Source organism: Pituophis catenifer, unplaced genomic scaffold (assembly GCF_029215685.1).
Source record: "Pituophis catenifer annectens isolate HBS135680 unplaced genomic scaffold, rPitCat1.0.hap2 SCAF_9, whole genome shotgun sequence".
Taxonomy (NCBI): domain Eukaryota; kingdom Metazoa; phylum Chordata; class Lepidosauria; order Squamata; family Colubridae; genus Pituophis; species Pituophis catenifer.
In genome coordinates this window covers 4,387,943-4,415,833 of record NW_027256889.1, presented here as the reverse complement: position 1 = coordinate 4,415,833, position 27,891 = coordinate 4,387,943, and the positions used below count along the sequence as shown (strand labels likewise).

The window sequence follows — 27,891 nt, the reverse complement described above, 5'->3', positions numbered from 1 at the left end:
TGGGGTTGTCTAGTTCAGGGGTCTCCAACCTTGGCAACTTTAAGACGTGTGGACTTCAACTCTGTTCCTCCAAAGGAGGAGGAACTTTGGAGTTTCTCCAAAGCTGGCTGAGGAACTCTGGGCGTTGAAGTCCACAAGTCTTAAAGTTGCCAAGGTTGGAGACCCCTGATCTAGTTGAGGTCTACCAAAAAAAGTTAAGGGTGAAATCAGAGCTCTGGCTCATTTTTATGTGCATCGAACACGCTACTCAGATAAAACCAGGTGGACCTTCCATGTTGTGGCTGCCATCTTGATTGTCTTCGCCTACGTTATGGAGACCCCAGATGTGAGTCACCGATTCCTGCCCGGATGTCTTGCAAATATCACAACACTTGGGAAAACTAAGGTCATATAAACCATTCCTGAAGATTTTCTGAAAAAAACTCATACTTACAGTGCCCTCAACGGCGTCTTAAGCTTGTTCGTCTTTCTAATGAGAGAAAAAGAGATCACAAGGTAATATTAGGTGTGTCTTCATAGTCAATCCCCAGGCAGGAGCCCCTCAATTATTTTTTGCCACGGATTTTGCCTAGGGTTTTCCTTCCTTCTACTCACCTATCATGTCAATCTCCAGAGAGGTCTCGCGTGTTAACTTAGATCTGGGATTCGTTGCTCGACAAGTATAATTCCCAGAATTGTTTGAGATGATCTCCAGAATGAGCACCTCGGGGTTGTCCGGAACTAGCTCTCCATTGAAAAACCACTTATTCTCTGTGGCGGGAAAGGCAACAGCTACGCACATGAGGCTGATTTTTTCCTGGTTGATGTCAACTGTCTCATTGATAAAAGGAGCATCAGGTCCATCTGCAAGATAAAGACATCATTTAAAAGAGAGAAGAATATCTTTCACGGCCTTGCGATCTTCTGAAATACAAGGAAGAATGCTTCCATTTCATTTTGTGTAACGGGTCTGGGGAAGGGACGGCCCTGGATGTCACCTACCGTGTATTCCCGAAAATCAGACCCTGTCTTATATTTTTTTTGCATCCCGAAATAAGCGCTTGGCCTTATTTTTGGGGAGGTCTTATTATTTTGGGGCGCGTGGAACAAGATGGGGCTCCTCTTGCCGTCTTACCTGATTTCCAGCTCTGTCTCCCTAACCCTAACCAGAGGAAATGGCGGGGACCAGCTGTGCATGCGCTTAAATATTTTGGGGAGGGCTTATTATCCAGGGAGGTCTTATTTTCGGGGAAACACGGTAGGTCAGTCTTTCTTCAAAGTTGGCAATTTTCAGATGGGCGGACTTCAACTCCCAGAATTCCACAGCCAGCATGGGAAGTTGAACTGTGGGAGTTGAAGTCCACGCATCTGAAAATTAAACAACTTTGAAAAAAACATTGGCCTAGACTGACCTGAATGCCAATCTTGGCAAAACCTAAATCAACCCAGATTTGGGGCTGAGAAACAGGCTGGGTTCATAAAATGTGCTGATTTACTGAACCCCTCCCAAACAAACCAAGTTTAAAATGAACTCAGCTTACCACTTCATTTGAATGTAGCCCCTAGGTTGCCAAATGAGGTGGTGATTCCTGGGCAGTGGTGAAATTCAAATTTTTTTATTACTGGTTCTATGGGTGTGGCTTGGTGGGCGTGGCTTGGTGGACATGGCAGGGGAAGGATACTGCAAAATCTCCATTCCCATCCCACTCCTGGGGGAAGGATATTGCAAAATCTCCATTCCCTCCCCACTCTGGGGCCAGCCAGAGGTGATATTTGCTGGTTCTCTGAAACTACTCAAAATTTCCGCTACCGGTTCTCCAGAACCTGTCAGAACCTGCTGGATTTCACTCCTGTTCCTGGGCTATTTAGCGATGCAAGGCCTAAACCGCTACAATCCCTACACTGAGAATTGAATGTGTTCAAAACAGTAAGTTTGGAAGACCTCAGGATACAGAGAGTTTGCAAAAAGTTCACAACCTAGGTAGCTTCTGCATTTATCTGACGAAATTGGAAAGCTTGTGAGGCAAACATCCCTCTCTTCGTAGCCTGCACTCGGTTTTCTAGTTGCTGACTCTTTTCTTCCGTTCCAGAATAAGAAGGAAAAACAGAATAATAGAATAACAGTTGGAAGGGAGCTTGGAGGTCTTCTACTCCAACCCCCTGCTCAAGCAGGAAAGCCTATATGATATCTGACAAATGGTTGTCCAATCTCTTCTTAAAAACCTCCAGTGATGGAGCACCCACAATCTCTGGAGGCAAGTTGTTCCACTGATTAATTGTTCTAACAGTCAGGGAATTTCTCCTTAGTTCTAAGTTGCGTCTCTCCTTGATTAGTTTCCATCCGTTGCTTCTTGTTCTACCCTCAGGGGCTTTGGAAAATAGGTTGACCCCTCTTCTTTCTGGCAGCCCCTGGGATATTGGAAGACTCCTATCATGTCACCCCTAGTCCTTTTGACTAAACTAGATATATCCAATTCAGTCAATTCAGAATAGAGCTGGAAGGGATCTTGGCGGTCCAACTCCCTGCTCAAGTAGGAAACCCTACACCACTTCAGACAAATGGTTGTCCAACATCTTCTTAAAAACTTCCAGTGTTGGAGCATTCACAACTTCTGGAGGCAAATTGTTCCACTGATCAATTGTTCTCACTGTCAGGAAATTCCTCCTTAGTTCAGAGGTGCTTCTCTACTTGATTAGTTTCCATCCGTGGCTTCTTGTCCTGCCCTCAGGTGCTTTGGAGAATAAGTTGATCCCCTCTTCTTTATGGCAACCCCTGAGATATTGGGACACTGTTATCCTCTCACCCCTGGTCCTTCTTTTCATTAAACTAGAGCTGTCCAATTCCTGCAACCGTTCTTTGTATGTTTCAGCCTCCATATCAGTGGTGGGTTCCTCCCGGTTCGGTCCGGTTCGGCCGAGCCGGTAGCGGTGACGATATGACGTCACCAAACCGGTTCTCCCCCCTGCTCTCCCACATTATTCTTACCTTTTATTTGGTCCCACCCCCAATCTATTGCTGCCTCCTGAGTCCCAGCTGATGATTAGAGGGGAAAAAAACACTTTAAACTCTTGCCGCCCGGCTTCAAAGGGCCGCCCTACAGCTGATCAGTGTTAAAAGCAAACAAATGAGTCGGGTCGTAAGTGCGAGGACTGGTCGTAAGTGCAAGGACCTTCCAGAAATGACTCTGACCAGCTAGCCATGCCCACCTAGTCACATGACCTCCAAGCCACACCCACAAAATAAGCCACGCCCACAGAACCGGTAGTAAAAAAATTTAGAACCCACCCCTGCTCCATATGAGAGGTTGGCCCCTCTCTTAACCCAAACGCAAAGTAAGGCCCGTTGACTTACATACGATACTTAAGCCAAAGAAATCGCTTTCATCGGAAGAGTAGTCGTTGTGAGCGTGGCACTTATATTTAGCAGCATCAGCTCGATGACATGGATGGAAATTGAGAGTCTGGTTGTTGTTTGCAAAAGAGATATGTTCATCTTCATCCACCGGCTGGTTTTCTTTCATCCAAGAATACTGAACTTCATCACCTTTGGCTGTGCAGTCCAAGGAGATGTCTTTACCCTCTATGCCTTCTGATGGACCGCTGATAGTTACATTACTCACGCAACCTGCAAGGAGGGCAAAAGAGTTGATGATGCAGAAGGTCTCACCAGGAGAAAGAGACTTGGAGTGACACACAACAAAAGCAAAATGCAGGAATGGAGAAGGATAATGGAGAGGCAGTTCGGTCTAGTGCAGTGTTTCTCAACCTTGGAAGCTTGAAGATGGGTGGAATTCAACTCCCAGAATCCTCCAGCCAGCAGCGCTGGCTGGGGGATTCTGGGAGTTGAAGTCCACTCATCTTCAAGCTTCCAAGGTTGAGAAACACTGGTCTAGTGGTTGGGGCACCAGGCTAGAAACCTGGAGACCATGAGTTCTAGTCTCACCTTAGACATAAAAGACGGCTGTGGGACTTTGGGACAATCACCAGGAGATGATGAGTTCTAGTCTTGGCTTAGGTATGAAAGTCAGTTGAATGAGTTTGGGCCAATCATCAGGAGTTGGTGAGTTCTTGTTTTGCCTTAGATATGAAAGCCAGTTGAATACTTTTGGGCCAATCACCAAAGATGGTGAGTTCTAGTCCCATTTTAGGCATGAAAGATGGCTGCGGGACTTTGGGACAATCACCAGGAGATGATGAGTTCTAGTCTTGGCTTAGGTATGAAAACCAGCTGAATGACTTTGGGCCAATCACCAGGAGATGGTGACTTCTAGTCCTGCCTTAGACATGAAAGCCAGCTGGATGACCTTGGATTCTCCCCCCTCTCTCAGCCCAACCCACCTCACAGGATTGTTGTTGTGGGGAAAATAGGAAGAGGAAGGAGTTTTGGATATGTTTCGCACCTTGAGCGATTTGCAAAAACGATACAGGCGAGGTACAAGTAAACAAATAAATACATTTGTTTATTACAGGCAGTGTTTCTTCTCTTTCAACCACAATTGAGCCCAACATTTCTGTGGCTAAGCAAGACGGTTTTTAAATGAATTTTGCCCCATTCTGTGACCTTTCTTGCCACAGTTGTTAAGTGAATCACTGCAGTTGTCAAGTTAGTAACACGGTTGTTAAGTGAACCCCCACGACTTTGCTTGTCAGAAGGTCACCTGTCTAACAACTGTCTCACTTAGCAACAGATATTTTGGAGCCGATTGTGGTCATAAGTCGACGACTACCTCTACAATTGATCTCTAATAAACAATACCTTTCTCAACCAATGGAGCCAAGGATCGTTTCTATTTTGAGGTTTAAGTCAGGGATTCCCAACTCCTGGTCTGTGGACTGGCACTGGGCCACAGCATGCCAGCAACCGGGCCTCGCAAACAAGCAAAGCCCCATCCGTGGGATGCAGACAGCACACGAAACCACGGCCCTTCCAATCCACGGAAAAATCTCTCTCCAGACAGAACCAGTCCCTGATGCCTTAAAGACTGATTTAAGTTGTGGCAGGTGATCCCACAAACAGTGCTGGTGAAAGGAGCCTCGGCCCCAGACCCACAGTGACAACGGACCACAAGTGTTAAACCCACTGCTCATACGTACTTTCCTTCAAGCGAATGTGCTGAACGTTGCTTCTCGACCGTTTTTGAAGGAGCTCATTCATGGCTTCGCAGACGTAGATCCCGGTTTGATTCTCGTTGAAGTTTTCGATGAATAATTTGGGCCCGCTATCTATCCAGACACCATTACGGAACCAAGTATACTGAGGCTCGGGATAGGAAGCAGCCCGACAGGTGAGTATGATGTTTATGTGCCTTTCATTGCAGGCGTTATTTGGACTGATGACAGGTACCTCTGGACCATCTGGGGACAAAGATGCAATGCAGAAAAGTTTCGATTTGAACGGAACAATTTCGGCGGAATACTTCCAGCCGTTCACGCGCAAGAGCAAGCAGGATTGTCCCAAAGGTGATTTTTTTTTTCTCAAGAGGCAATTGGACTTCCTTCGTTTTCCTTGATCGGGGTCGGCAACCCGCAGCTCTGGAGCCACTTGTGGCTCTTTCATCCCTCTGCTGCGGCTCCCTGTTTTTATTTATTAGTCCAATTTATATGCCGCCCTTCTCGGTAGACTCAGGGCGTCTTACAATGCATTATAGCAATAGCCTGCATACTTTTTTTGTATATACCTACTTATTAGGGCTTTCAGCCCCCCCTAATCAGTGTTGTTCTATACAAAATTGGCTTATTGCCCCCACAATCCGGGTCCTCAATTTACCTACCTCGAAAGGATGGAAGGCTGAGTCAACCTTGAGCCTGGTGAGATTCGAACTTGCACTAATTGCAGGCAGCTGGCAGCTAAGTGCTAGCACTTAACAGCACTTTAGTCCGCTGCACCACCGAGGCTCCTGTTGCCGGTCAGCGCCACAATTTTGAGAGGAGGAGCTTCCAGTTAGGGGAGGGGGAAAGCAAGGCGCGCCAGGAGGAGACTTTATGGCAAGGGGCGGGTTTTTCAGTCAGCTCCACAATTGATTGGGCTTTCGGTTAGGACGGGTAGAGGAAAAAGGACGCCATGCTAGGAGGAGACTTTATGGTGGGGAAACCGGACTTCCGGTCAGCTCCAGAATTGAACGGGGGGCTTCCGGTTAGGATCTTTGTGGCTCTTTGAGTGTTTAAGGTTGCCGACCCCTGTCCTTGACAAAGTTTCATTTCTCATCCAAGAAGCCTCTTCAATTCTGACCGAATGGTGGAGGATGGAAGGATTTATATTCCTTGCAGTCATCTGGTCGTTAGTGCTCTTCCTGAGAGTCATTGAGGCCACATGGAGGTTTATCTCTGTGCCCTCAGGGTCTCCTGAATAGTGCAAATGGGTGTGGCACCTTCTTGGAACTGCTGAAAGGACCGTGTTGTAAACAGGAGACGGGTGATGTCTATTCTTCCCCTTCCCTTTGAGAGAGGGCTGTTCAATCTTAATGTAGATGGCCTCTTTGACCCCGCACTCTCAGGAAGAGCACTAACAACCAGAGGACTGCAAGGAATATATATCCTTCTACTCTCCACCATTCAGTCCGAACCGAGGAAGCTTCTTGGATGAGAAGCGAAACGTCTTCAAGAAAAAAAAACAAAGGAAGTCCAGTTGCCTCTTGAAAAAGGTTGGGACAACCACGACCAGGATGACTGAGAGTCTCCACAGACAAAGACGGTCTTGATTGTGAGGCCTCCATACCTTTAAGGACAAAAAAGGACGTCTGAATTGGGCCGCGTCATCAATGAAATTCCTTGTGAGCAAGGTAGCCTCAACCACCCCATCCCTGTCATGAATTTAGCTGCTGTGTTTTAACCAAAGCTCAGAGAAGAGACTCCTTCGGCAATGGTAGCTAAGTCCTCATTGGGGGCCATTCCTGTTGGTGTGAGGGACTGGTTACTAGGCAGTGCTGCCTCTCTTTATGGGCCAGGGATGGGTTCCATTTGGTCATGGAGTTCGGCCGGATTGCCCTGCCCTGTTCCTCACCTTCTCCAGCTGGTCTTTCTTCTGAGAGGCTGGGTGCTGCCTACGCTTCTCACTGCACTTACCAACATCATAAATGCTCTCCCCTCTGACCTTCAGAGGCTGTTTACCCCCACCGTGGGAGTCCTTTGCCCCAGTTAAGGTTCAAGCACTTTTTGAGTTGAGGCCGGACCAAATTACTCAGGTGCAATAAGGAAACAATCTCTCTGAGGGACATAAAGCCTTGATGAGAAAGAAATGGTCTTTGGGGCTCACCACACGTCCATAATCTTTTCTCCCTTCCTTTCGTTTATATTCCTTCCTTCCTTCCTTTGAATCTTTCCTTTGAATCTTTCCTTCCTTCTTCCTTCCTTTGAATCTTTCCTTTGAATCTTTCTTTCCTTCCCTCCCTCTCTCCCTCTCTCCTTCCTTCCTTTGAATCTTTCCCTTGAATCTTTCCTTTGAATCTTTCTTTCTTTCCTTCCCTCCCTCCCTTCCTCCCTCCCTCCTCCCTTCCTTCCTTTGAATCTTTCTTTCTTTCCTTCCCTCCCTCCTTCCTTCCTTCCTTTGAATCTTTCCTTTGAAACTTTCTTTCCTTACTTCCCTCCCTCCTTCCTTCCTTTGAATCTTTCCTTTGAATCTTTCCTTTGAATCTTTCCTTCCTTCCTTTGAATCTTTCCTTTCCTTTCCTTTCCTTTCCTTTCCTTTCCTTTCCTTTCCTTTCTTCCTTTCCTTTCCTTTCCTTTCTCCCTCCCTCCCTCCCTCCCTCCCTCCCTCCCTCCCTCTCTCTCTCTCTCTTTCTTTCTTCTTGATCAGGCTGTTTTTGAAAGAGTAGAACTTATTCTCTCTTTAGGTTGTCCCCCCTGCCGCCCCACACACACACATTATGACAGAGGACACCTCATGTGTCAGACGGATTTTAACATGTCCTCTACAGAGACCCTGCAATGTAAAATAACACCTCCATAGGTGACATGTGAAACTGAGCTGGAGGAGATGGACGCCAAATACTCACAGATCACACTGAGGTGTTCAGCTTTACTTGTGACTTCAATGATTCCATTGGAGACTCGGCACTGGTAGTCCCCGGTGTCATTCCGGGTGACCGAGTCGATGGAGAGGGTCCGGTTGGAATCTGTGAGACTGTAGCCAGGGTGGAGAGGTTTTCCGTCCTTTAACCAGCTAACGTTTTGAGTGATAGGTGTATCGCAGTGTAGCTGAACAGACTGAGACTCCATCAGGAAAGGGGTTGGAGTGATGGTGACAACCGGCTCCGGCACATACTCTGCAGACAGGAGAGAGACGATTATCACCAGCAAACTCGTGTGCAGTGATAGAAACCAGAGTGACAGGTGTCAAACTCAATGCCCGTGGGCCAGATCCGGCCTGCAGGGTTCTTAGATCTGGTCCGTGGGGCAGTGGTGGGTTTCAAATTTTTTTACTACTGGTTCTGTGGGCGTGGCTTGGTGGGCATGGCTTTCCTTTCCTTTCCTTTCCTTTCCTTTCCTTTCCTTTCCTTTCCTTTCCACACTTCCTCTCTCCTTCCCTTCTTCCCTCCCTCCCTCACTATCCTTCCTTCCTTCCTCCCTCACTATCCTTCCCTCCTTTCTTTCTTTCTTTCTTTCTTTCTTTCTTTCTTTCTTTCTTTCTTTCTTTCTTTCTTTCTTTCTTTCTTTCCTTCCTTCCTTCCTTCCTTCCTTCCTTCCTTCCTTCCTTCCTTCCTTCCTTCTTTCTTTCTTTCTTTCTTTCTTTCTTTCTTTCTTTCTTTCTTTCTTTCTAACAAATTTATAGGGTCACCCAACTCAAAATCTGTGACTCCAGGGCATGGTACCAGAGATGGTATTCATCAGGTTCTGACCAGTTCTGGAGAACCGGTAGCGGAAATTTTGAGTAGTTCGGAGAACCGGTAAATACCACCTCTGACTGGCCCCGCCCAGGGGTGGGTTCTACTTACCTTTACTACTGGTTTGCAACGGGATCATGCGCACGCTCTTGCTTCGCTCGCTCGCTCGCCAAGCTTCTGCGCATGCACAGATCGCCAATGACGACATCCGGGGCGGTGGACAGGGCCTCCTGTCAGTTTTACTACCGGTTCCTCTGAACCGGGGGCAACCCATCACTGGCCCCGCCCCCATATATTCTCTGCCTCTCGAGTCCCAGCTGATTGAGAGGAAATGGGGATTTTGCAGTATCCTTCCCCTGCCACGCCCACCAAGCCACGCCCACAGAACCGGTAGTAAAAAAATTTGAATCCCACCACTGCAGTGTACAGCATTAGAAATCAACCACGAGAAACACCCCCGCCCCATGAGTACCACAAACGCAATCATATAAGCCACTTGACTGGCTCCCCAAATCAACTTGGGGTCCCCAGGCCCGCTGACAAATGTCTTCAGATCCTTCTGGAAAAAAATCACAAGGAGGAAGGCACTCATTCGTGGAGGACTTCATGAGAAGTCCCCATCTGCAGCTGAATAACCTCCCTGTCTCAAAATTAATAATAATAATAGAAGGGTTAACAACTCTTACCTTGGACTTTTAAGCTTACATTTCCCGTATTAGAAGATGTAGCTCCTCCTGCTATAAGCATGTAGGTTGCAGTATCATTCAGTCCTAAGGGCTTGATGCGAAGGGAGCAGTTGGGGTAGGCCGTTTCTCTCCAAGTATATCCTGGTCCGGTTGTATTACTACCTGGTGGAAGCAGTACAACCGTCACGATTATTTGCGCCTGGGCTCCTGATAGCTTCCGTAACCAGGTGCAGGAGAAAGTATCATTTGGGAGAAATAGTGGGATCAACAGGACCTCTCCGTTCTCCATTGGTTCTGGAGGAACTACCACAAAAGGAATTGGCTCTTCAGCTTGAGCTGTGTGGAAACTGCCATGGAGGATGGCACCTGTAGGTTGAAAGGAGAAAGAGGGACGGAGGGAGGGAGGGAAACGAAAGAGTCTCAGTAAAACACATTTCATCAAGCAAAAGACCCCTTCCTAGAATTTAATTGCAGAAAAGGTAGTTCTGGACAATGTTTTGCCTGCTCCATCACAGGGGTCCAGATCCTCATATCAGTAAAATCATTCTTAGTATCCTGCAGGAGAAATTAGAAAATGCCATCAACCAATTAAAAAAGAAGAAGAAGAAAAAGCAACGTGGATAACACTTGAAGGAATTTAACACACACACACCAACACCTGGTGACCCCGTAATTTGTTTAACTTTGTGGTTAGTTGCAAAGTCATGTCTGACCCATTGCGACCCCATGGACAACGTTCCTCCAGGCCTTCCTGTCCGCTACCATCCTCTGGAGTCCATTTAAGCTCACGCCTTCTGCTTCAGTGACTCCATCCAGCCACCTTGTTCTCTGCCGTCCCCTTCTTCTTTTGCCCTCCATCTTTCCCAGCATTAGGCTCTTCTCCAGGGAGTCCTTCCTTCTCATTAGGTGGCCAAAGGATTTGAGTTTCATCTTCAGGAAATTTAACTAACAAATTAACAGCACTCCAGAGGGTTAACATCATTGCCCAGAGGATCATTGTTTGCCATCTCCCCTCCTTGGAAGAGCTGTGTAGCTCCCGCTGCCTTAAGAAAGTTCAAAAGATTCTTAAAGATCCATCTCATCCTGGGCACTCCCCCCCTCCTTTTTTTTTTGAACTATTACCATCTGGCAGACGGTACCGGATAATAAAGACAAGGACAAATAGGCTGAAAAACAGCTTCTATCCCGGAGCAGTAACTATATTGAACTCTACTGTATAGTGTAATATTAATGCAGTATCAGGGGTTTTCAATTCAATTACATATGGAATGTGAAGGATGTATGTTTTTGTTTTATTTTTATAGTTTCCTTATGTATGATGTACACGGAAGATGGCATTTAATTTCATTGTAGGAGGTGCAATGACAATAACCTAACCTAACCTAACCTAACCTAACCTAACCTAACCTAACCTAAACTAAACTAAACTAAACTAAACTAAACTAAACTAAACTAAACTAAACCAAACCACTGTGGTTGGTTTAGCATGACACGCTAATCCCAGATCAAGCAAGCTATGCTTAGGTTAAGGACCTTATAATGGCTAAATGTTAATTAAGGAAAACATTGATTGCCTTTTGAGATATGGAAAAGTGGACCTTTGGCACTTTCATGGATTTTGAGACTCCATAACCAAAACTAAATCAATAATAATCATCAGCAACACTGTTTGGACAACAATGGAAAAATGAAGAGATCCCTACAGATGAAAGTGTAATAAAAAAAAAAATTAGAAATGTGCAGAAATGAATAGAATAACACCTAAAATTAAGGAGAAGGAAGAAACAGAATACTTTTAAACATGGGATTTACCAATGGCTAATTACCCTGTTTCCCCAAAAATAAGACCTACCTGGATAATAAGCCCAATTGGGTTTTTGAGCGCATGCGCTAAAATAAACCTCCCTGAAAATAAGCCCCCCCCGAAAATATTTAACCGCATGAGCAGTCAGTCCCCGCCATTTCCTCTGGTTAGGGTGAGGGAGACAGAGCTGGAAATCAGGTAAGATGGCAAGAGGAGCCCCATCTTGCTCCACGCACCCCGAAATAATAAGACCTCCCCGAAAATAAGGCCAAGCGCTTATTTTGGGATTCAAAAAAATATAAGACAGGGTTTTATTTTTGGGGAAACACGGTAACAGAAACAGACTTTAGAAATTTAAACGCTTAAGAGAATGATCCATTATATAAGGAAGGTTTACTAAAATGGAAAAGCAAATACTATTATTATTATTATTATTATTATTATTATTATTATTATTATTATTATTATTATTATTATTATTATTATTATTATGTGATTATTATTAACGTTACGAATATCATTGTTATTATGATTATTATTATTTTTCAAAAATAACTGTACCCAGACAACACACTGTTTATGTAGACACTGAATTTTTTATGTTTAATAATAATAATAAAAAATCTATTTAAAAAAAATCATCGGCAATAAAGTCCCTGTTTTGTTTAGTTTTAGGTTTAGGTTTTATTAAATTTCTATACCGTCCTTCTCCTGAGGGACTCAGGGCGGTGTACAGCCATATTAAAACACATGAATTTATAAAATTTAAAACCAATTAAAGTCAGATATATAAAATTTGGCCCTCAATTTAAAACACACATACACCCATTTAAAATTCGTACTAGGCCAGTCCGGCTTGCTGGAACAGAAGGGTTTTAAGGGCGCGGCGAAAAGTGCGCAGGTTGGGGCTAAGACGAAGCTCTAGGGGCAGCTCATTCCAGAGGGCTGGTGCCCCCACAGAGAAGGCTCTCCCACTGGGTGTCACCAGTCGGCATTGTTTGGCCGACGGCACCCTGAGGAGCCCCTCTCTGTGGGAGCGTATTGGCCGGTGGGAGGTTGTTGATGGCAGAAGGCGGTCTCGTATATATCGTGAAATAAAGCCACCATGGATGTCATGCATCCAGCAGAATCCAGGTAGATACGCCAGGAAAAGAGCCTTGATAGTACAGTGGTCTAAGCACCCTGTTATTAACACAGCTGCCTGCAATTTACTGCTGGTTCGAATCTCTCCAAGGCTCAAGGTTGACTCAGCCTTCCATCCTTTCTAAGGTAGGTGAAATGAGGACCCAGTTTGAGGGGGCAATAAGCTTACTTTGTATAAATATACAAAAGTATGAAGGCTATTGCTTAACGCATTGTAAGCTGCCCTGAGTCTCCGGAGAAGGGCGGCATATAAATCAAATTTAAAAAAAAAATAAATTGAAATGAGGCCCTTATTACTCCACCAAATATCACATCCAGCCCTTGCTTACTCGAGCTTCTCATCCATACCTGCCCAAAGCACCATCCACCAGGAGCTTCTCCATCCAAGGTTATTGCATACACCGTCCATTGAGCAAGGTGACTTTCTCCGCACTGGGAGGCTGGTAAATCTTCCTCTTCTTTTGTTCAAAACCACAGCTGGTACCACCAGGAAGATTCCAGCTTTTATATGTCAGGAAACCAGTATGTGGTCACCTCTAGGCCACTCAACCTTCTCCAAATGAGCCAACACCTACCTGCCCTTCCCAGAAAGGTGTGGCTGGATGTCCAAGTTGTAATGGAAAAATAAGGAATGCATATTATGCAGTACATTCAGAATTAGTATATATATATATTAGTGTATATATTTATATTATTTGCTAAAAGAACATGAGTCATTCCAGTTCAGGCGAAAGCATCATTCGATGTTCATGACAGGTTTACTAGTTACAAAGGGCTCCAGTTTATGTATTTTGCTGCCTTTTGCACACATAATTTAGCCCCGACTCTAAAGGACAAAGACAAGGAGATGTTATATACTGTGCCTGTAATAAAGATTTAATTTGATTTCAAGTTATAGACCCAGCATTTCTCGCTATCATTCTCATTGTTGAAGGATGTCAAGAACATTATGTGTCAAGAACATGATAGCAGTGTTCCAATATCTCAGGGGCTGCCACAAAGAAGAGGGAGTAGTCAAGCTATTCTCCAAAGCACCCGAAGGCAGGACAAGAAGCAATGAGTGCAAGGAGAGAAGCCACTTAGAACTAAGGAGAAATTTCCTGACAGTTAGAACAATTCATCAGTGGAACAACTTGCCTCCAGAAGTTGTGAATGCTCCAACACTGGAAGTTTTTAAGATGTTGGATAACCATTGGTCTGAAGTAGTGTAGGGTTTCCTGCCTAGTAGAGGGTTGGACTAGAAGACCTCCAAGGTTCCTTCCAACTCTGTTATTCTATTCTATTACATAAAAAGAAAAAAGAAAACCCAGGTTTTAAAAAAATGCATCTACAAAGAGGTTCCAGGGTTACTCGTTCCAAGATGGTACTATCAAAAACCTATCCTCCAACCCACCCATCCCCAAAATAGCTGTTTTCAATTCCATTTAAAATAAGATAAAACAGTGTTTCTCAACCTTGGAAGCTTGAAGATGGGTGGACTTCAACTCCCAGAATCCCCCAGCCAGCGCTGCTGGCTGGGGGATTCTGGGAGTTGAAGTCCACCCATCTTCAAGCTACCAAGGTTGAGAAACACTGTTATAGTTGCTGAGGTTGCGCAACACAGCATTAAACCTAACAGGCCACAAGATGGCGGACGAGAATCCAGTGTTGCTGGCTGGGGGATTCTGGGAGTTGAAGTCTACCCATCTTCAAGCTTCCAAGGTTGAGAAACACTGAGATAAAACATTATATATACTGAAAAGGCTTCTGATCTTTCTTTTCTGCTCCTAAATGCAGGAAGTTCTCGACTTACAACGGTTTGTTCAGGGTCCGTTCAGTTGCAACGGCCCTGAAAAAATGTGACTTATACGACCGTTTTTCACACTTTACGACCTTTGCAGCTTCCCGGTGATCATGTGGTCAAAATGCAGACGCTTGGCAACTGACTCGTATTTATGATGACCACCGTGTCCCGTGGTCTTGTGAATCCTCTTTTGTGACCTTCTGACAAGCAAAGTCAACGGGGAAGCTGGATTCACCGAACAACCGGGTTAGCCTTCCATCCTTTCTAAGGTGGGTAAATTGAGGACCCAATTGTGGGGGCAATAAGCTGACTTTGTATAAATATACAAAAGGATGAAGGCTATTGCTTAACGCACTGTAAGCCGCCCTGAGTCTCCGGAGAAGGGCGGCATATAAATCAAATTAAAAAAAAAAAAAGTAACTTGATCAGATGCAGTGATTCACTTAACAACGGTGGCAAGAAAGGTCAGGGCTAAAACTCACTTAACAAACGTCTCACTTAGCAACAGAAATTTGGGGCTCAATTGTGATTGTAAGTCGAGGAGAACCTGTGCTTGCTTTTAAATATCGGGATGTCAGTTCCGTTCTTGTGCCTTTTGTTTTCTTTCTTCTACGTTGGTGGGTTTGTTTATATTCTGGGGTACATTGATATATATTTTTTTTTCTGTTTTACTATTTTCTTTCGTCCTGTATTACAGCAGGAACATCAGTTACAAACGAAGGCCAGCCTATTCCTGCTCTTACGGACAAAAGACAAAAGGAATACACAGCCCATGTTGTGATCCATAATATTGAAGCCTGTTGCGTCACAATATTATTTTCGTAGCACTCCCGGTTTTGCATTTGCAAAATAACTTTTGTGTCTGTGCAGGAGATAGTTTTAAGTCAGAAGGGTAAGGATGGAAGCAGCAGGATTCACTTTCCAGACTTGGGCAGAATTTGCTGGTTGTGACGGTTGCTAAAAGAATGCTTTGCTTGCTCTTATTTTATCATGCTATATATTGTCTGTCCTCTGGGCTGCAGGATCTGAAAACATCCAAAAGAAAAAAACAACAACAAAGGTGACGATCACAATAGATCATGACCAACAGGTGGCGCTTCAGTTGGCTGCCATCTTGACTTTTCTGACCACATGCCCTGTATAGGTATGTGCATAGATGTAGGGAGTGGGGAGCTTTCTGAAAAGATTCATTCATCTGAAAACCTGGTTCAATGTTTCTCTGAGTTAGCCATTTTAAGATGGATGAGCTTCCATTCCATCCAGTCTCTTCTTAAAAACTTCCAGTGTTGGAGCATTCACAACTTCTGAAGGCAAGTTGTTCCATTGATTAATTGTTCTAATTCTCAGGAAATTTCTCCTTTGTTCTAAGTTGCTTCTCTCCTTGATTAGTTTCCATCCATTGCTTCTTGTCCTGCCTTCAGGTGCTTTGGAGAATAGCTTGACTCCCTCTTCTTTGTGGCAGCCCCTCAGGTATTGGAACACTGCTATCAGGTCACCCCTAGTCCTTCTTTTCATTAAACTAGACATACCCAATTCCTGCAACCGTTCTTTATATGTTTTAGCCTCCAGTCCAGAGGTGGGTTTCAGCAGGTTCTGACCAATTCTGGAGAACCGGTAGCAGACATTTTGAATAGTTCGGAGAACTGGTAGTAAAAATTCTGACTGGCCCTGCCCGCATCTATTCTCTGCCTCCTATGTCCCAGCTGGAAATGGGGATTTTGCAGTATCCTTCCCCTGCCACTCCCACCAAGCCATGCCACGCCCACCAAGCCACACCCACAGAACCGGTAGTAAAAAAATTTGAAACTCATCACTGCTCCAGTCCCCTAATCAATTTTGTTGCTCTTCTCAAACATTTTGTTGCTCTTCTCAAACCAAGTTTTGGTGTATTCGGGTCTTTTCCCATGTAAGATTGAGAATATCTTGGCGACGTTTCGACGAGGTCCCACTCGTCATCTTCCCACTCGTCCCACTCGTCGAGGTCGCACTCGTTATCTTCAGGCTGGTGTCTTCGTCTTCGTGCTTCGTGCTTCGTGCTTCGTGCTTCGTGCTTTGTGCTTCGTGCTTTGTGCTTCGTGCTTCATGCTTCGTGCTTCGTGCTTTCTTCGCATAAGTACGAAGCCGAAGACACCAGCCTGAAGATGACGAGTGGGACCTGGTCAAAACATCGCTAAGATACTCTCAATCTTACACAGGAAAAGACCCAAATACACCAAAAACGTGCATACCTCTACCCGTGAAAATCTACGAAAACATAGATATAGATATAGATATAGATATAGATATAGATATAGATATAGATATAGATATAGATATAGATATAGATATAGATATAGATATAGATATAGATATTTGTTTTCTGGACATTGCTCCTAGAAGCATGAAGCCGAGAACACCAGCCTGAAGATGACGAATGAGACTTCGTCGAAACGGTGCCAAGACACCTCTAATTTTACGCGGGAGAAAACCCGAATAACCAAAGACCTACATATATATATATATGTAGCTACATATATATGTAGCTACAAAAAACCTTGGTTACGTAGGGAAAACCTGGCTAGAAGAAACACACACACACACACACACACACACACACATATATATATATATATATATTACACCAAATACACCCACCCACTACTCAGGAGAAACGAATAGCTTTGTCTCTGCTTGCATTTTGCAAACGTCTGAAAAACCACCATATCTTAGTGTGCTTTGGGCCCTTAGTTGTTTCTTTGCACATTGTCATATTTTAAACTTTATAGGATGATTGTCTTTTATATTTTATTTCTGTTGCTTTCCCCCACCCCCCACCCCTTCCTCCACAGTCCATTAGGCTCGGGCAGAATATTAATTTTGGAAACAAATAAAAGAATGGGATATGAACACAACATGATTCACTGCTCCAAGTGACAATCCAGTGGGATTTATTCTTCAAAACACAGCTCCTTTTATAAAAAACGATTGTGTGGCCAACTTTTCCCACAGGCACCGTTTTAGCATGATAAATTTCAGGCTTGAACGGCTGAAAAATGATCATTTTGTCTTTGTAAACACAAATATATATCCAGGGATAAGAAATCATCCATATATTAGTAAGAATAATGTAACACGGGGTGTTCTTGGTTTCGTTTTTATAGGCTAACAAGTAGTCCTCAACTTACGGCCACAATTAAGCCCAACATTTCTGTTGCTAAGCGAGACAGTTGTGAAGTGAATTTTGCCTCATATTACAACCTTTCTTGCCATAGTTATTAAGTGAATCAGTGGAGTTGTTAAATTAGTAACATGGTTGTTAAGTGAAACTTTTGCTTGTCAGAATAGCAATACCACATAGATTTACGTTACCATGTTTTCCCGAAAATAAGACCCTGTCTTATATTTTTTTGAACCCCGAAATAAGCACTTGGCCTTATTTCCAGGGAGGCCTTATTATTTTGGGGCATGTGGTATAAGACAGGGCTCTTCTTGTCGTCTTACCTGATTTCCAGCCTTGTCTCCCTAACCCTGAAATGGCGGGGACCAGCTGTACATGCGTTTAAATATTTTTGGGGAGGGCTTATTTTTGGAGAGGTCTTATTTTCAGGGAAACAGGGTATATACCGCTTCACAGTACTTTACAGCCCTCTCTAAATGGTTGCTCTTCTCTGCACTCTTTCTAGAGTCTAGGATAGAAATAAAATAACAGAATTGGAAGGGACCTTGGAGGTCTTCTATTCCAACCCCCTGCTTAGGCAGGAAACCCTACACCACTTCAGACAAAATCTGTGAAGAATTTCCTTGGCTAAACAAGACAGGTGTTAAATGACTCGCACCCGGTTTTAAAGACCTTTTGCTACTGGTGTTCAGCGAACCACTGCAGTTGTTAAATGAATCACAGGGTCATTAAGCGAATCCAGCTTCTCCCATTGGCTTTGTTTGCCCCGAAGCCGGCTAGGAAGATCGCAAGCGGCGATTGTGGGACCCAGGGACGCTGCCCTAAATACATGCTGGTTGTAAAGCATCTAAATTTTGATCACACGATCGTGAGGATGCTGCAATGGTCATAAGTATGAGGACTGGACCTAAGTCACTTTTTTCAGTGCTGTCGTAAATTTGAATGGTCATTAAGCGAATGGTTGCAAATTGAGTATTCTGTGAGAAGTAATTTTGGGTAGTGGTTAAAGGCACCAGGCTAGAAACTGAAAAATCAGAAGCCAGCTAATGTGATTTTGGGCCGTTCAAATTCTTAACACCTTCCTCATGGCAAGGGTGTGCAGGAGCCCTTTCACACACACACACACACAATTCATTGCCACATTTCCCAGCAACGGCACACCATAAACCGTTTTACGAAGGTGCTTTAGTAAACACCGTGAAAAAAGAAATACCCCCTAATATAAACCGTTCTGGCTTTTATTTTCTTTTTTTGCTTTAATTTATATGCTGCACTTCTCTGGAGATTCAGGGCGGCTTACAATGCATTAAGCAATAGCCTTCATACTTTTATATATTTATACAAAGCCAGCTTATTGCCCCCACAATCTGGGTCTTCATTTCACCTACCTTTGAAAGGATGGAAAGCTGAGTCAACCTTGAGCCTGGTGAGATTTGAACTTGCAGTAATTGCAAGCAGCAGATGTTAATTACAGTGCTTTAGTCCACTGTACTACAGGCTTTTCTTTCTGTTTTCTCTTTCTCTTCGCCTTTTTTTTGGAACTTTCTTTTTGTTTAGTTTCCCTTGTCTATTAAAATTTCTAATTAAAAAAAAAAAAGGCATACCGTGAGCCAGAAAAAAATAAAATATTTGCTCAGGGAATGAGATGTTTGAAGGAAGTAAAACTGAAAAAAAAAATTAAAATAAAAATGTCATCCCGGGAAAACCCCACCGTCTCAAATTTGGTGAAACACCTCAGCGTACTCATAAAAAGTGATGGCTTTTATGGTTTATTGCTAGGGCGGTGATCCTGAGACATCTAAAAATGGATCGGTTTCTGGCATTCCACATCGCTGACCGAGCTGTTTGCCTTGTGGTGAGCTGAGGACCAGGTTGGGACAAGAATGGGGTGTGGGCTCACTAGCTCTCTTTGACCCACTCTTCTCAAATTCCTTTGGGGCGTCCTCCATATTACCTGTTCAAATCTGGACAGTACTGGTTTCTAACGGGCAATTTTTAGTACACAGGTCGTCCTCGAAGTACGACCGCAATTCAGCCCAACGATTCCGTTGCTAAGCGTGACATTTGTTGAGCGAGTTTTGCTCCGTTTTACGACTTTCCTTGCCGCAGAGGTTGAGTTAGTAACACGGTTGTTAAGTGAATCTGGCTTCCCCGTTCGACGGAAGGTTGCAAAAAGTCCCGCCAGGCTCAAGGTTGACTCAGCCTTCCATCCTTCCTAAGGTAGGTAAATTGAGGACCCAGTTTGTGGGGGCAATAAGCTGACTTTGTATAAATATACAAAAGGATGAAGGCTATTGCTTAACACATTGTAAGGCGCCCTGAGTCTCCGGAGAAGGGCGGCATACAAATCAAATTAAAAAAAAAAAAGTAACTTGATCAGATGCAGTGATTCACTTAACAACGGTGGCAAGAAAACTCACTTAACAAACATCTCACTTAGCAACAGAAATTTGGGGCTCAATTGTGATCGTAAGTCGAGGAGAACCTGTGCTTGCTTTTAAATATCGGGATGTCAGTTCCGTTCTTGTGCCTTTTGTTTTCTTTCTTCTACGTTGGTAGGTTTGTTTATATTCTGGGGTACATTGAGGACCCAGTTTGTGGGGGCAATAAGCTGACTTTGTATAAATATACAAAAGGATGAAGGCTATTGCTTAGCGCATTGTAAGCCGCCCTGAGTCTCCGGAAAAGGGCAGCATATAAATCAAATTAAAAAAAAAAAAAGTGACATGATAAACGATTAGCTCAGAGAAAATATGGATTGAAGAGAAAAGTTCCTCTAAAGTTTGAAAAGGGGAGGAAGGATTTTGATACCCCTGCTCTCTGATAGGTTCTTCAGAGCTGGGTGTCGCGCAGTGGTGGGTTTCAAATTTTTTTACTACCGGTTCTGCTGGTGGGAGTGGCATGGCTTGGTGGGCGTGGCTTGGTGGGCGTGGCAGGGGAAGGATACTGTAAAACCTCCATTCCCACCATACTCCAGGGGAAGGAAACTGTAAAATCCCCATTTCCTCCCGATCAGCTGGGACTCGGGAGGCAGAGAATAGATGGGGTCAGGGCCAGCCAGAGGTGGTATTTGCCGGTTCTCCGAACTACTCAAAATTTCCGCTACCGGTTCTCCAGAACTGGTCAGAACCTGCTGAAACCCACCTCTGGCTGTCACGTATGGCAAAAAGTCTCAAAGTCTCCTTTAACTGATTTTTAGAGAGACGTGTTATTTATCATTTATTCATCCCATCATAATCATTGCGCCTTACTCAAGGTGGTACATAGACTGAATCAGAAATATTATTTGATAATCGGAAATGAGATAGGCAGGCTCGAGAGATCATTAGAGCATTCCAATGAGGAGTAGCTATAGAAGACAATGTTTGTAGATCAGAGTTGGACTGCGGGGGTTCCTCGGTGCCTTCTGAGCTTGGCTGCTTTCTTGCAGACATTTCATGACCCAATTAGGTAACATCATCAGTGCTAGAAGTGGGGTTCGGGGTGGAGGAGAAGGAGAAGGAGAAGGGGAGGAGGAGGAGGGGGGAGAAGGAGGAGGAAGGGGAAGAAGAAAGGGAAGAGGAAGAGGAGGAGGACTGTGTGTTTCTTCCTACTCTCTGAGCTTGGTTATTTTCTTGCAGATGTCCCATTACCCAATTAGGTAACATCATCAGTGCTAGAAGGGAGTGGGGTTTGTAAGGAGGAGGAGGAAGAAGAAGAGGGGAGGAGGAAGACTGTGGGGTCCTTGGTGCTCTCTGAGCTTGGTTGCAGACGTCCCATTACCCAATCAGGTAACATCATCAGTGCTAGAAGGGAGTGGGATTTGTGGCAGAGGAGGAGGAGGAGACTGGGAGGAGGAGAAAGAGGAGGAGGAGGGCGGAGAAGGAGGAGGAAGGGGAAGAGGAAGAGGAGGAGGACTGTGGGTTTCTTTGTACTCTCTGAGCTTGGTTGTCTTCATGCAAGATGTTCCATTACCCAGCCACATAACATCACCAGTGCTAGAAGAGAGTTGGGTTTATAAATAGAGAGCAAACGCCACTCCCTTCTAGCACTGATGATGTTAACTAGCTGGGTCATGAGACGTCTGCAAGAAAACAACCCAGCTCAGAGAACGCCGAGCACCCCAAAGCAAGCAATTCCAATTTGAGGTGTAGCAGACGCCACGGAAAAGTCATTGGCCACAGAAAGGTGGTTCTAAATAGCAATCTCAGCACCGGATAGTGGCTACGCAGCCGCTACTCAATCTCCAAAGTGGTGTTTTCCTTCCGCTGAGTGAAAGGATTCGTCGCCTGGCAAGTAAACGTCCCTGACTGAACGTTCTTGAGAAGAACTTCAGCGTTCTTGCTGAATTCCTCCCCGTTGTGGAACCAACGATACTCGGCTTCAGGAAACGAGCTGGCTTTGCAGTTAAGTCTTCGGTTGGAGGGTTGGGTGAGGAACTTGGCAGTCATCTTGATCACAGGAGCGTCTGGACCATCTGTGGAACATAATTTAGGGAGAGGTTGAGGGGCTTGTAGCAATTGGTCATCATCCCTTTTCCCCTTTAAGAACCTTAAAAGTTCTCCTAGATATTTTTTAAAAAATAATATTTGATAATATGGCAACCAAAACTGCATTAGGTTTTGGTCGCCCTATTATATAAAAAAGATGTAGAGATTCTGGAAAGAGTGCCGAGAAGAGCAACAAAGATGATTAGGGGACCGGAGGATAACTCTGATTCTGGGTTTTATTATTTATTAGTTAATTTGGTTTAAAATGGGATTTAGTTGTACATGTTTTTAACTCGTATTCTCTGCCCTGAGTCCTTCTGGAGAAGGGCGGCATATAAATACATGAAATAAATAAATAAACAAACAAACAAACAAACAAACAAATAAATAAATGCAGTGGTGAAATCCATTTTTTTTTTACTACTGGTTTTGTGGGCATGGCTTGGTGAGTGTGGTGTGGTTTGGTGGACGTGGCTTGGTGGGCATGGTAGGGGAAGGATACTGCAAAATCTCCATTTCCACCTCACTCCAGGGGAAGGATACTGCAAAATCCCCATTCCCACTTCACTCTGGGGCCAGCCAAAGGTGGTATTTGCCAGTTCTCCGAACTGCTCAAAATTTCCGGTACTGGTTCTCCAGAACCTGCTGGATTTCACCCCTGCAGGAACTGGGAATGTCTAATCTAGTGAAAAGAAGAACTAGGGATGACATGATAGCAGTGTTCCAATATCTACAGTAAGGGGCTGCCCCAAAGAAGAAGGGTCAACTTATTCTGCAAAGCACCAGAAAGCAGGACAAGAAGCAATGGATGGAAACTAATCAAGGAGAGAAGCAACCTAGAACTAAGGAGAAATTTCCTTATAGTGAGAAAAATTAACCAGTGGAACGACTGGCCTCCAGAAGTTGTGGGTGCTGAAACACTGGAAGTTTTTAAGAAGGGATTGGACAAATATTTGAAATGGTGTAGCAATAGCACTTAGATTTATATACCGCTTCATATTGCTTTACCGCACTCTCTGAGCAGTTTACAAATAACAGCATCTTGCCCCCAAACAATTTGGGTCCTTGTTTTACTGACCCCGGAAGGATGGAAGGATGAGTCAACCTTGAACCGGTCAGGATCGAACTGCTGGCAGTCGACAGAGTTAGCCTGCAATACTGCATTCTAACTACTGTGCAGGCAGGCAGGCAGGCAGGAAGGAAGGAGAAAAAAAAGAGCAGCAGCAGTAGCACTTAGATTTATATACCGCTTCACGATGCTTTACAGCCCTCTCCAAGCGGTTTACAGAGTCAGCCTATCGCCCCCCCAACAATCTGGGTCCTCATTTTACCGACCTCGGAAGGATGGAAGGCTGAGTCAACCTTGAACCAGTCAGGATCGAACTGCTGACAGTGGGCAGAGTTTGCCTGTCATACTGCATTCTAACCAATGCGCCACAACGGTTCTGTATAAAGTTCGCTGCTGGAGCAGCAGATTGGATTAAAGACCTCCAAGATCCCTTCCAACTCTTCTTCTTCTGTATTCTGAGGGACCCAGATTGTTGGGGGCGAGATGCTGATTCTGTAAACCGCTTAGAGAGGGCTGTAACGCGCCACGAAGCGGTATAAAAATTTAAGGACTGTTTTTATAGATCCCCACTCTTACACGTACTGATATGCAACCTATGGCAGATTTCTCTCAGGGAGAAAAAGCTGACCATTATGTGACTACTCACAGATCACAGAAATGGTGGTGGTGTCACTCCTTTGACCAGACAAGGGGTTGGAAATATGACACTGATACGCGCCAGCATCACGACGGAGAACGGGCTGTATGGTGAGGGTCTGATTATTATTGGACAGCTGGATCCGACGGCAGGCGTTGAGGGGTTTCCCATTCTGCAGCCAGATGATATTTGCAAACCTCACGGTTGTGTCACACTTGAGATGAACCGAATCCATATTCTCTCGGAAAAGCTGGACGATGGACATACTCGGCTTGGGCAGTAAGCCCGGAGCTGAAAGAGACAAAAAATGGCCACCGTGAGCATTGGGCGCATGGCTGATTAAGCCTCGAAATTTGACATCGGGTGGAATACAGCAGGGGTGAAATGCTACCGGTACGGACCGGTTCGGACGAATCGGTAGTGAGGGCGGTGGGAGGTTCGGAGAACCGGTAGCAACGGCAGCGTGAGGCTATACCCATCTGCCCGGTTATTGTTACTTCCTGGTTTTAACCAGGAAGTAACCTGTTTTTAACCTCTGCGCATGCGCAGAAGGGTCAAAGCGTGCACGTGCATTTCCGAACTGGTAGGGAAGGTAAGTAGATTTCACACCTGGAATACAGGTAATCCTCGTCTTACGATCTACAATTGAGCCCAAAATTTCTGGGGTTAAGGGAGACGATTGTTAAGTGAATTTTGCCCCGTCTCACGACAGTTGTTAAGCGAAATGCTGCATTTGATACATTAGGAATACGGTTGTTAAGTGAATCTGGCTTCCCTGTTGATTTTGCTTATCATTCCTGAGGGACAAATGGGCAAGGGGTTTACCAAGGGAGCCATTCAAAGCCAGCTGAAGCGGAAGGGAAGAGAAAATTCATACCTAGAACCTCTACGCTGAGTTCTCCTTTTCCGTGGACAGACGGTCCATCTTTGGTCACTGTGTAGGTTCCAGAGTCATCCTGGTTTAGATTTTCAATGTGGAGAGAGCAATTCGGGCCTACAGTTTCTCGCCCGGTGTAGGCAGATCCGAAGACGTTTCCGCTTAACGGAGGCAGGTAGACGGTGACGATCAAATTTTTTTGACTATCTGCCCCTCGATACCAATTGCAAATAATGAAGGCAGTCGAGGCAGAACCGATGGTCAAATTGATTCTGTCCCCTTCTATGGCATTTGAGGGGTTCATGAAAACGGGGAGGTTGTATTTGGTTACCTGGGCTTGGGTTGACAGGAAATTAGAGCTGAGGATGAAAACTATCACATGAAGAGGGGAAAAAAAAAGAGAGAGAGAGAGAGAGAGAGAGAAAAACACTCGTTCAATCAAAATGTTCATTCTATCCAAGCTGCATTTACCAAACGTATATGGAAGAGAGAACCCAGTGGTGAAATCCAAATTTTTTTTACTATCGGTTCTATGGACTTGGTGTGGCTTGGTGGGCGTGGCAGAGGAAGGATACTGCAAAATCTCCATTCCCACCCCACTCCAGGGCAAGGATATTGCACTGTCCGCTCCCATAGAGAGGGCCTCCTCGGGGTGCCATCAGCCAAACAATGCAACCAACTGCCCCCAGAGATTAGGAGAATCCAAGACCTCGGTGCCTTCCGCCGTGCCCTTAAAACTTTCTTTTTCCAGCAAGCCGGGCTGGCCTAACACTTTTTAAATGTTTTAATTGGTTTGTTACTGTTTTTAATTATGGGGCCAAATTTATATATATCTTTTAATGGTATTTTAATATTTGTACTCTATGTTTTTATGTGGCTGTACACCACCCTGAGTCCTTAGGGAGAAGGGCGGTATACAAATTCAAAAATAAATAATAAATAAAATAAAATCCCCATTCCCTCCCCACTCCAGGCAGCCCCTCAAGTATTGGAAGACTGCTATCATGTCACCCCGAGGTCCTTCTTTTCATTATTTTATTTTTTATTTTATTTTATTTTTATTTTATTTTGAATTTGTATACCGCCCTTCTCCCTGAGGACTCAGGGCGGTGAACAGCCAGATAAAAACATCAGATACAAATATTAAAACACATTTAAAAATATATATAGATTTGGCCCCATTAATTAAAACGATAAGCAAAACAGAACAATTAAAAAACCCTTAAAAAGAAATTAAGCCAGCCCGGCTTGTTGAAAAAAGAAAGTTTTAAGGGCACGGCGGAAGGCACTGAGGTCATGGATTCTCCTTATCTCAGGGGGCAACTGATTCCAGAGGGTAGGTGCCCCCACAGAGAAGGCCCTCCCCCTGGGGGTCACCAGCCTGCATTGTTTGGCTGATGGCACCCCGAGGAGGCCCTCTTTGTGGGAGCGCACGGGTCGGTGGGAGGTCGTCGGTGGCAGTAGGCGGTCTCGAAGATAGCTAGGCCCTATGCCATGGAGCGCTTTAAAGGTGATAACCAACACCTTGAAGCGCACCCGGAAGACCACCGGGAGCCAGTGCAGTTCACGCAGGAGCGGTGTTACATGGGAGCGCCATGCTGCTCCCGTCACTACCCGCGCTGCTGCGTTCTGGACCAGTTGGAGCCTCCGGGTGCTCCTCAAGGGGAGCCCCATGTAGAGAGCATTGCAGTAATCAAGGCGAGAGGTTACGAGGGCATGAGTGACTGTGCACAAGGAATCCCGATCAAGAAAGGGCCGCAACTGGCGAATCAGGCGAACCTGATAAAAGGTCCCCCTGGTTACAGCCGTCAGATGTTCCTCCAAGGACAGCTGCGTATCCAGGAGGACTCCCAGATTGCGAGCCCTCTCTGTGGGGGCCAAGGACTCGCCCCCAATGGTCAGTGATGGAGTCAACTGACCATATCGGGATGCCGGGAGCCACAGCCACTCAGTCTTGGAAGGGTTGAGCCTGAGCCTGTTCCTCCCCATCCAGATCCGTACAGCCTCCAGGCACTGGGACATCACTTCAAGGGCATCGTTGGGGTGGCCTGGCGTGGAGATGTCATTAAATTAGACCTACCCAATTCCAGCAACTGTTCTTTATAAGTTTTAGCCTCCAGTCCCCTAATCATCTTCGTCGCTCTTCTCTGCATTCTTTCCTGAGTCTCAGTGTCTTTTTTTTTTAATATCGTGGTGACCAAAACTTGATGCGGTATTCTGACATGCCCCCCCACATCTAAGTCCACACTCACATGGCTACCATTTCCTGTCTAGCCATGATCTCCAAACAATGTCGACTGGCGGCCCCCAGGGGGAGAACCTTCTCTGTGGGGGCACCTACGATCTGGAACGAGCTCCCCCCGGAGATACGGAGGATCCCAGATCTGCGCACCTTCCGTCGCGCGCTTAAGACTTTCTTATTCCATCAAGCTGGCCTGACCTAAGTCTTTCCCCTTTTTAAATGGAAATTTTAAATTTGGTTTTAAATTATTGGGGTTTTAAATTTGTTCAGCCAAATTTTATTTTTATTTATTTATTTTATTTTATTATTTTTATTAGATTTATATGCCGCCCTTCTCCGGAGACTCAGGGCGGCTTACAACGCGTTAAGCAATAGCCTTCATACTTTTGTATGTTTATACAAAGTCAGCTTATTGCCCCCACAAACTGGGTCTTCAATTTACCTACCTTAGAAAGGATGGAAGGCTGAGTCAACCTTGAGCCTGGCGAGATTCGAACCTGCAGTAATTGCAGGCAGCTGAATGTTAATAACAGGCTTTTAGTCTGTTGAGCTATCCAGGCTCAACGAATTATTTAATTCGTTTTAGTTTATTTTAAATTTTGTATCTATATGTTTTATTTAATTGAGGTATTTTAAATTTTTGGGGTTTTAAATCAGCCAAATCTATTTAATTATTTTAATTTTTAATTATTGTTGTGTCTTGTGTTTTTAAATTGGCTGTACACCGCCCTGAGTCCTTCGGGAGAAGGGCGGTATAGAAATAAAATTATTATTATTATTATTATTATTATTATTATTATTATTATTATTATTATTATTATTATTATTATTATTATTATTATTATTATTATTATTCTATGGCTGTTCACTGCCCTGAGTCCTTCGGGAGTAGGGCGGTATACAAATTCAATAAAATAAAAATAAAAAAAATAAATCTCAGGGGAACCCCAACAAACTTCACAACGACTCACCTGCTAAGTATGGCAACTTCCCACCAAGAGCAAAGGGTCCTTTCTCCATGGTGTAGGTTGACTTCTTCTAGAGCTCAGCGCCCAGCCGCAGGAAGAATTCCAGAATCCGTTCTCTGCCACCAGAACTACCAAGGTTGACGGACCAACTCTCCCCTCAGAAGGAAGAAGGTGTTTGCTCCCGGCTCTGACCCACGAAGTTTTACACCTTTTTTCCCAAGCGAACCGCCTCCTTTTCTCTGGCGTCATTCTTGCAAA

At 44.7% G+C, this 27,891-nt stretch overlaps 1 protein-coding gene across 1 annotated transcript; it reads right to left on the bottom strand.

Moving 5' to 3' along the window:
- Positions 1-440: 440 nt before the first annotated feature.
- LOC139321332 (cell adhesion molecule CEACAM6-like) lies at positions 441-27,685 on the bottom strand. The gene is made up of 7 exons (XM_070950002.1): positions 27,637-27,685; positions 24,424-24,759; positions 23,556-23,837; positions 5,074-5,334; positions 3,332-3,604; positions 595-843; positions 441-469 (listed from the first exon to the last, which is right to left on the bottom strand). The coding sequence occupies exons 1-7, from the start codon at positions 27,683-27,685 to the stop codon at positions 441-443; spliced, it is 1,479 nt and encodes a 492-aa protein (XP_070806103.1).
- Between the last annotated feature and the right edge of the window lie 206 nt (positions 27,686-27,891).

Excerpts from the sequence above, each read along its gene's own strand:
- LOC139321332 (XM_070950002.1), bottom strand. The coding sequence starts at position 27,685 with ATGGAGAAAGGACCCTTTGCTCTTGGTGGGAAGTTGCCATACTTAGCA. Across the intron at positions 23,838-24,423 it reads ACTCAGCGTAGAGGTTCTAG|CTCCGGGCTTACTGCCCAAG; the intron begins GTATGAATTTTC and ends TGTCTCTTTCAG. Across the intron at positions 3,605-5,073 it reads GCACATTCGCTTGAAGGAAA|GTTGCGTGAGTAATGTAACT; the intron begins GTACGTATGAGC and ends CCCTCCTTGCAG.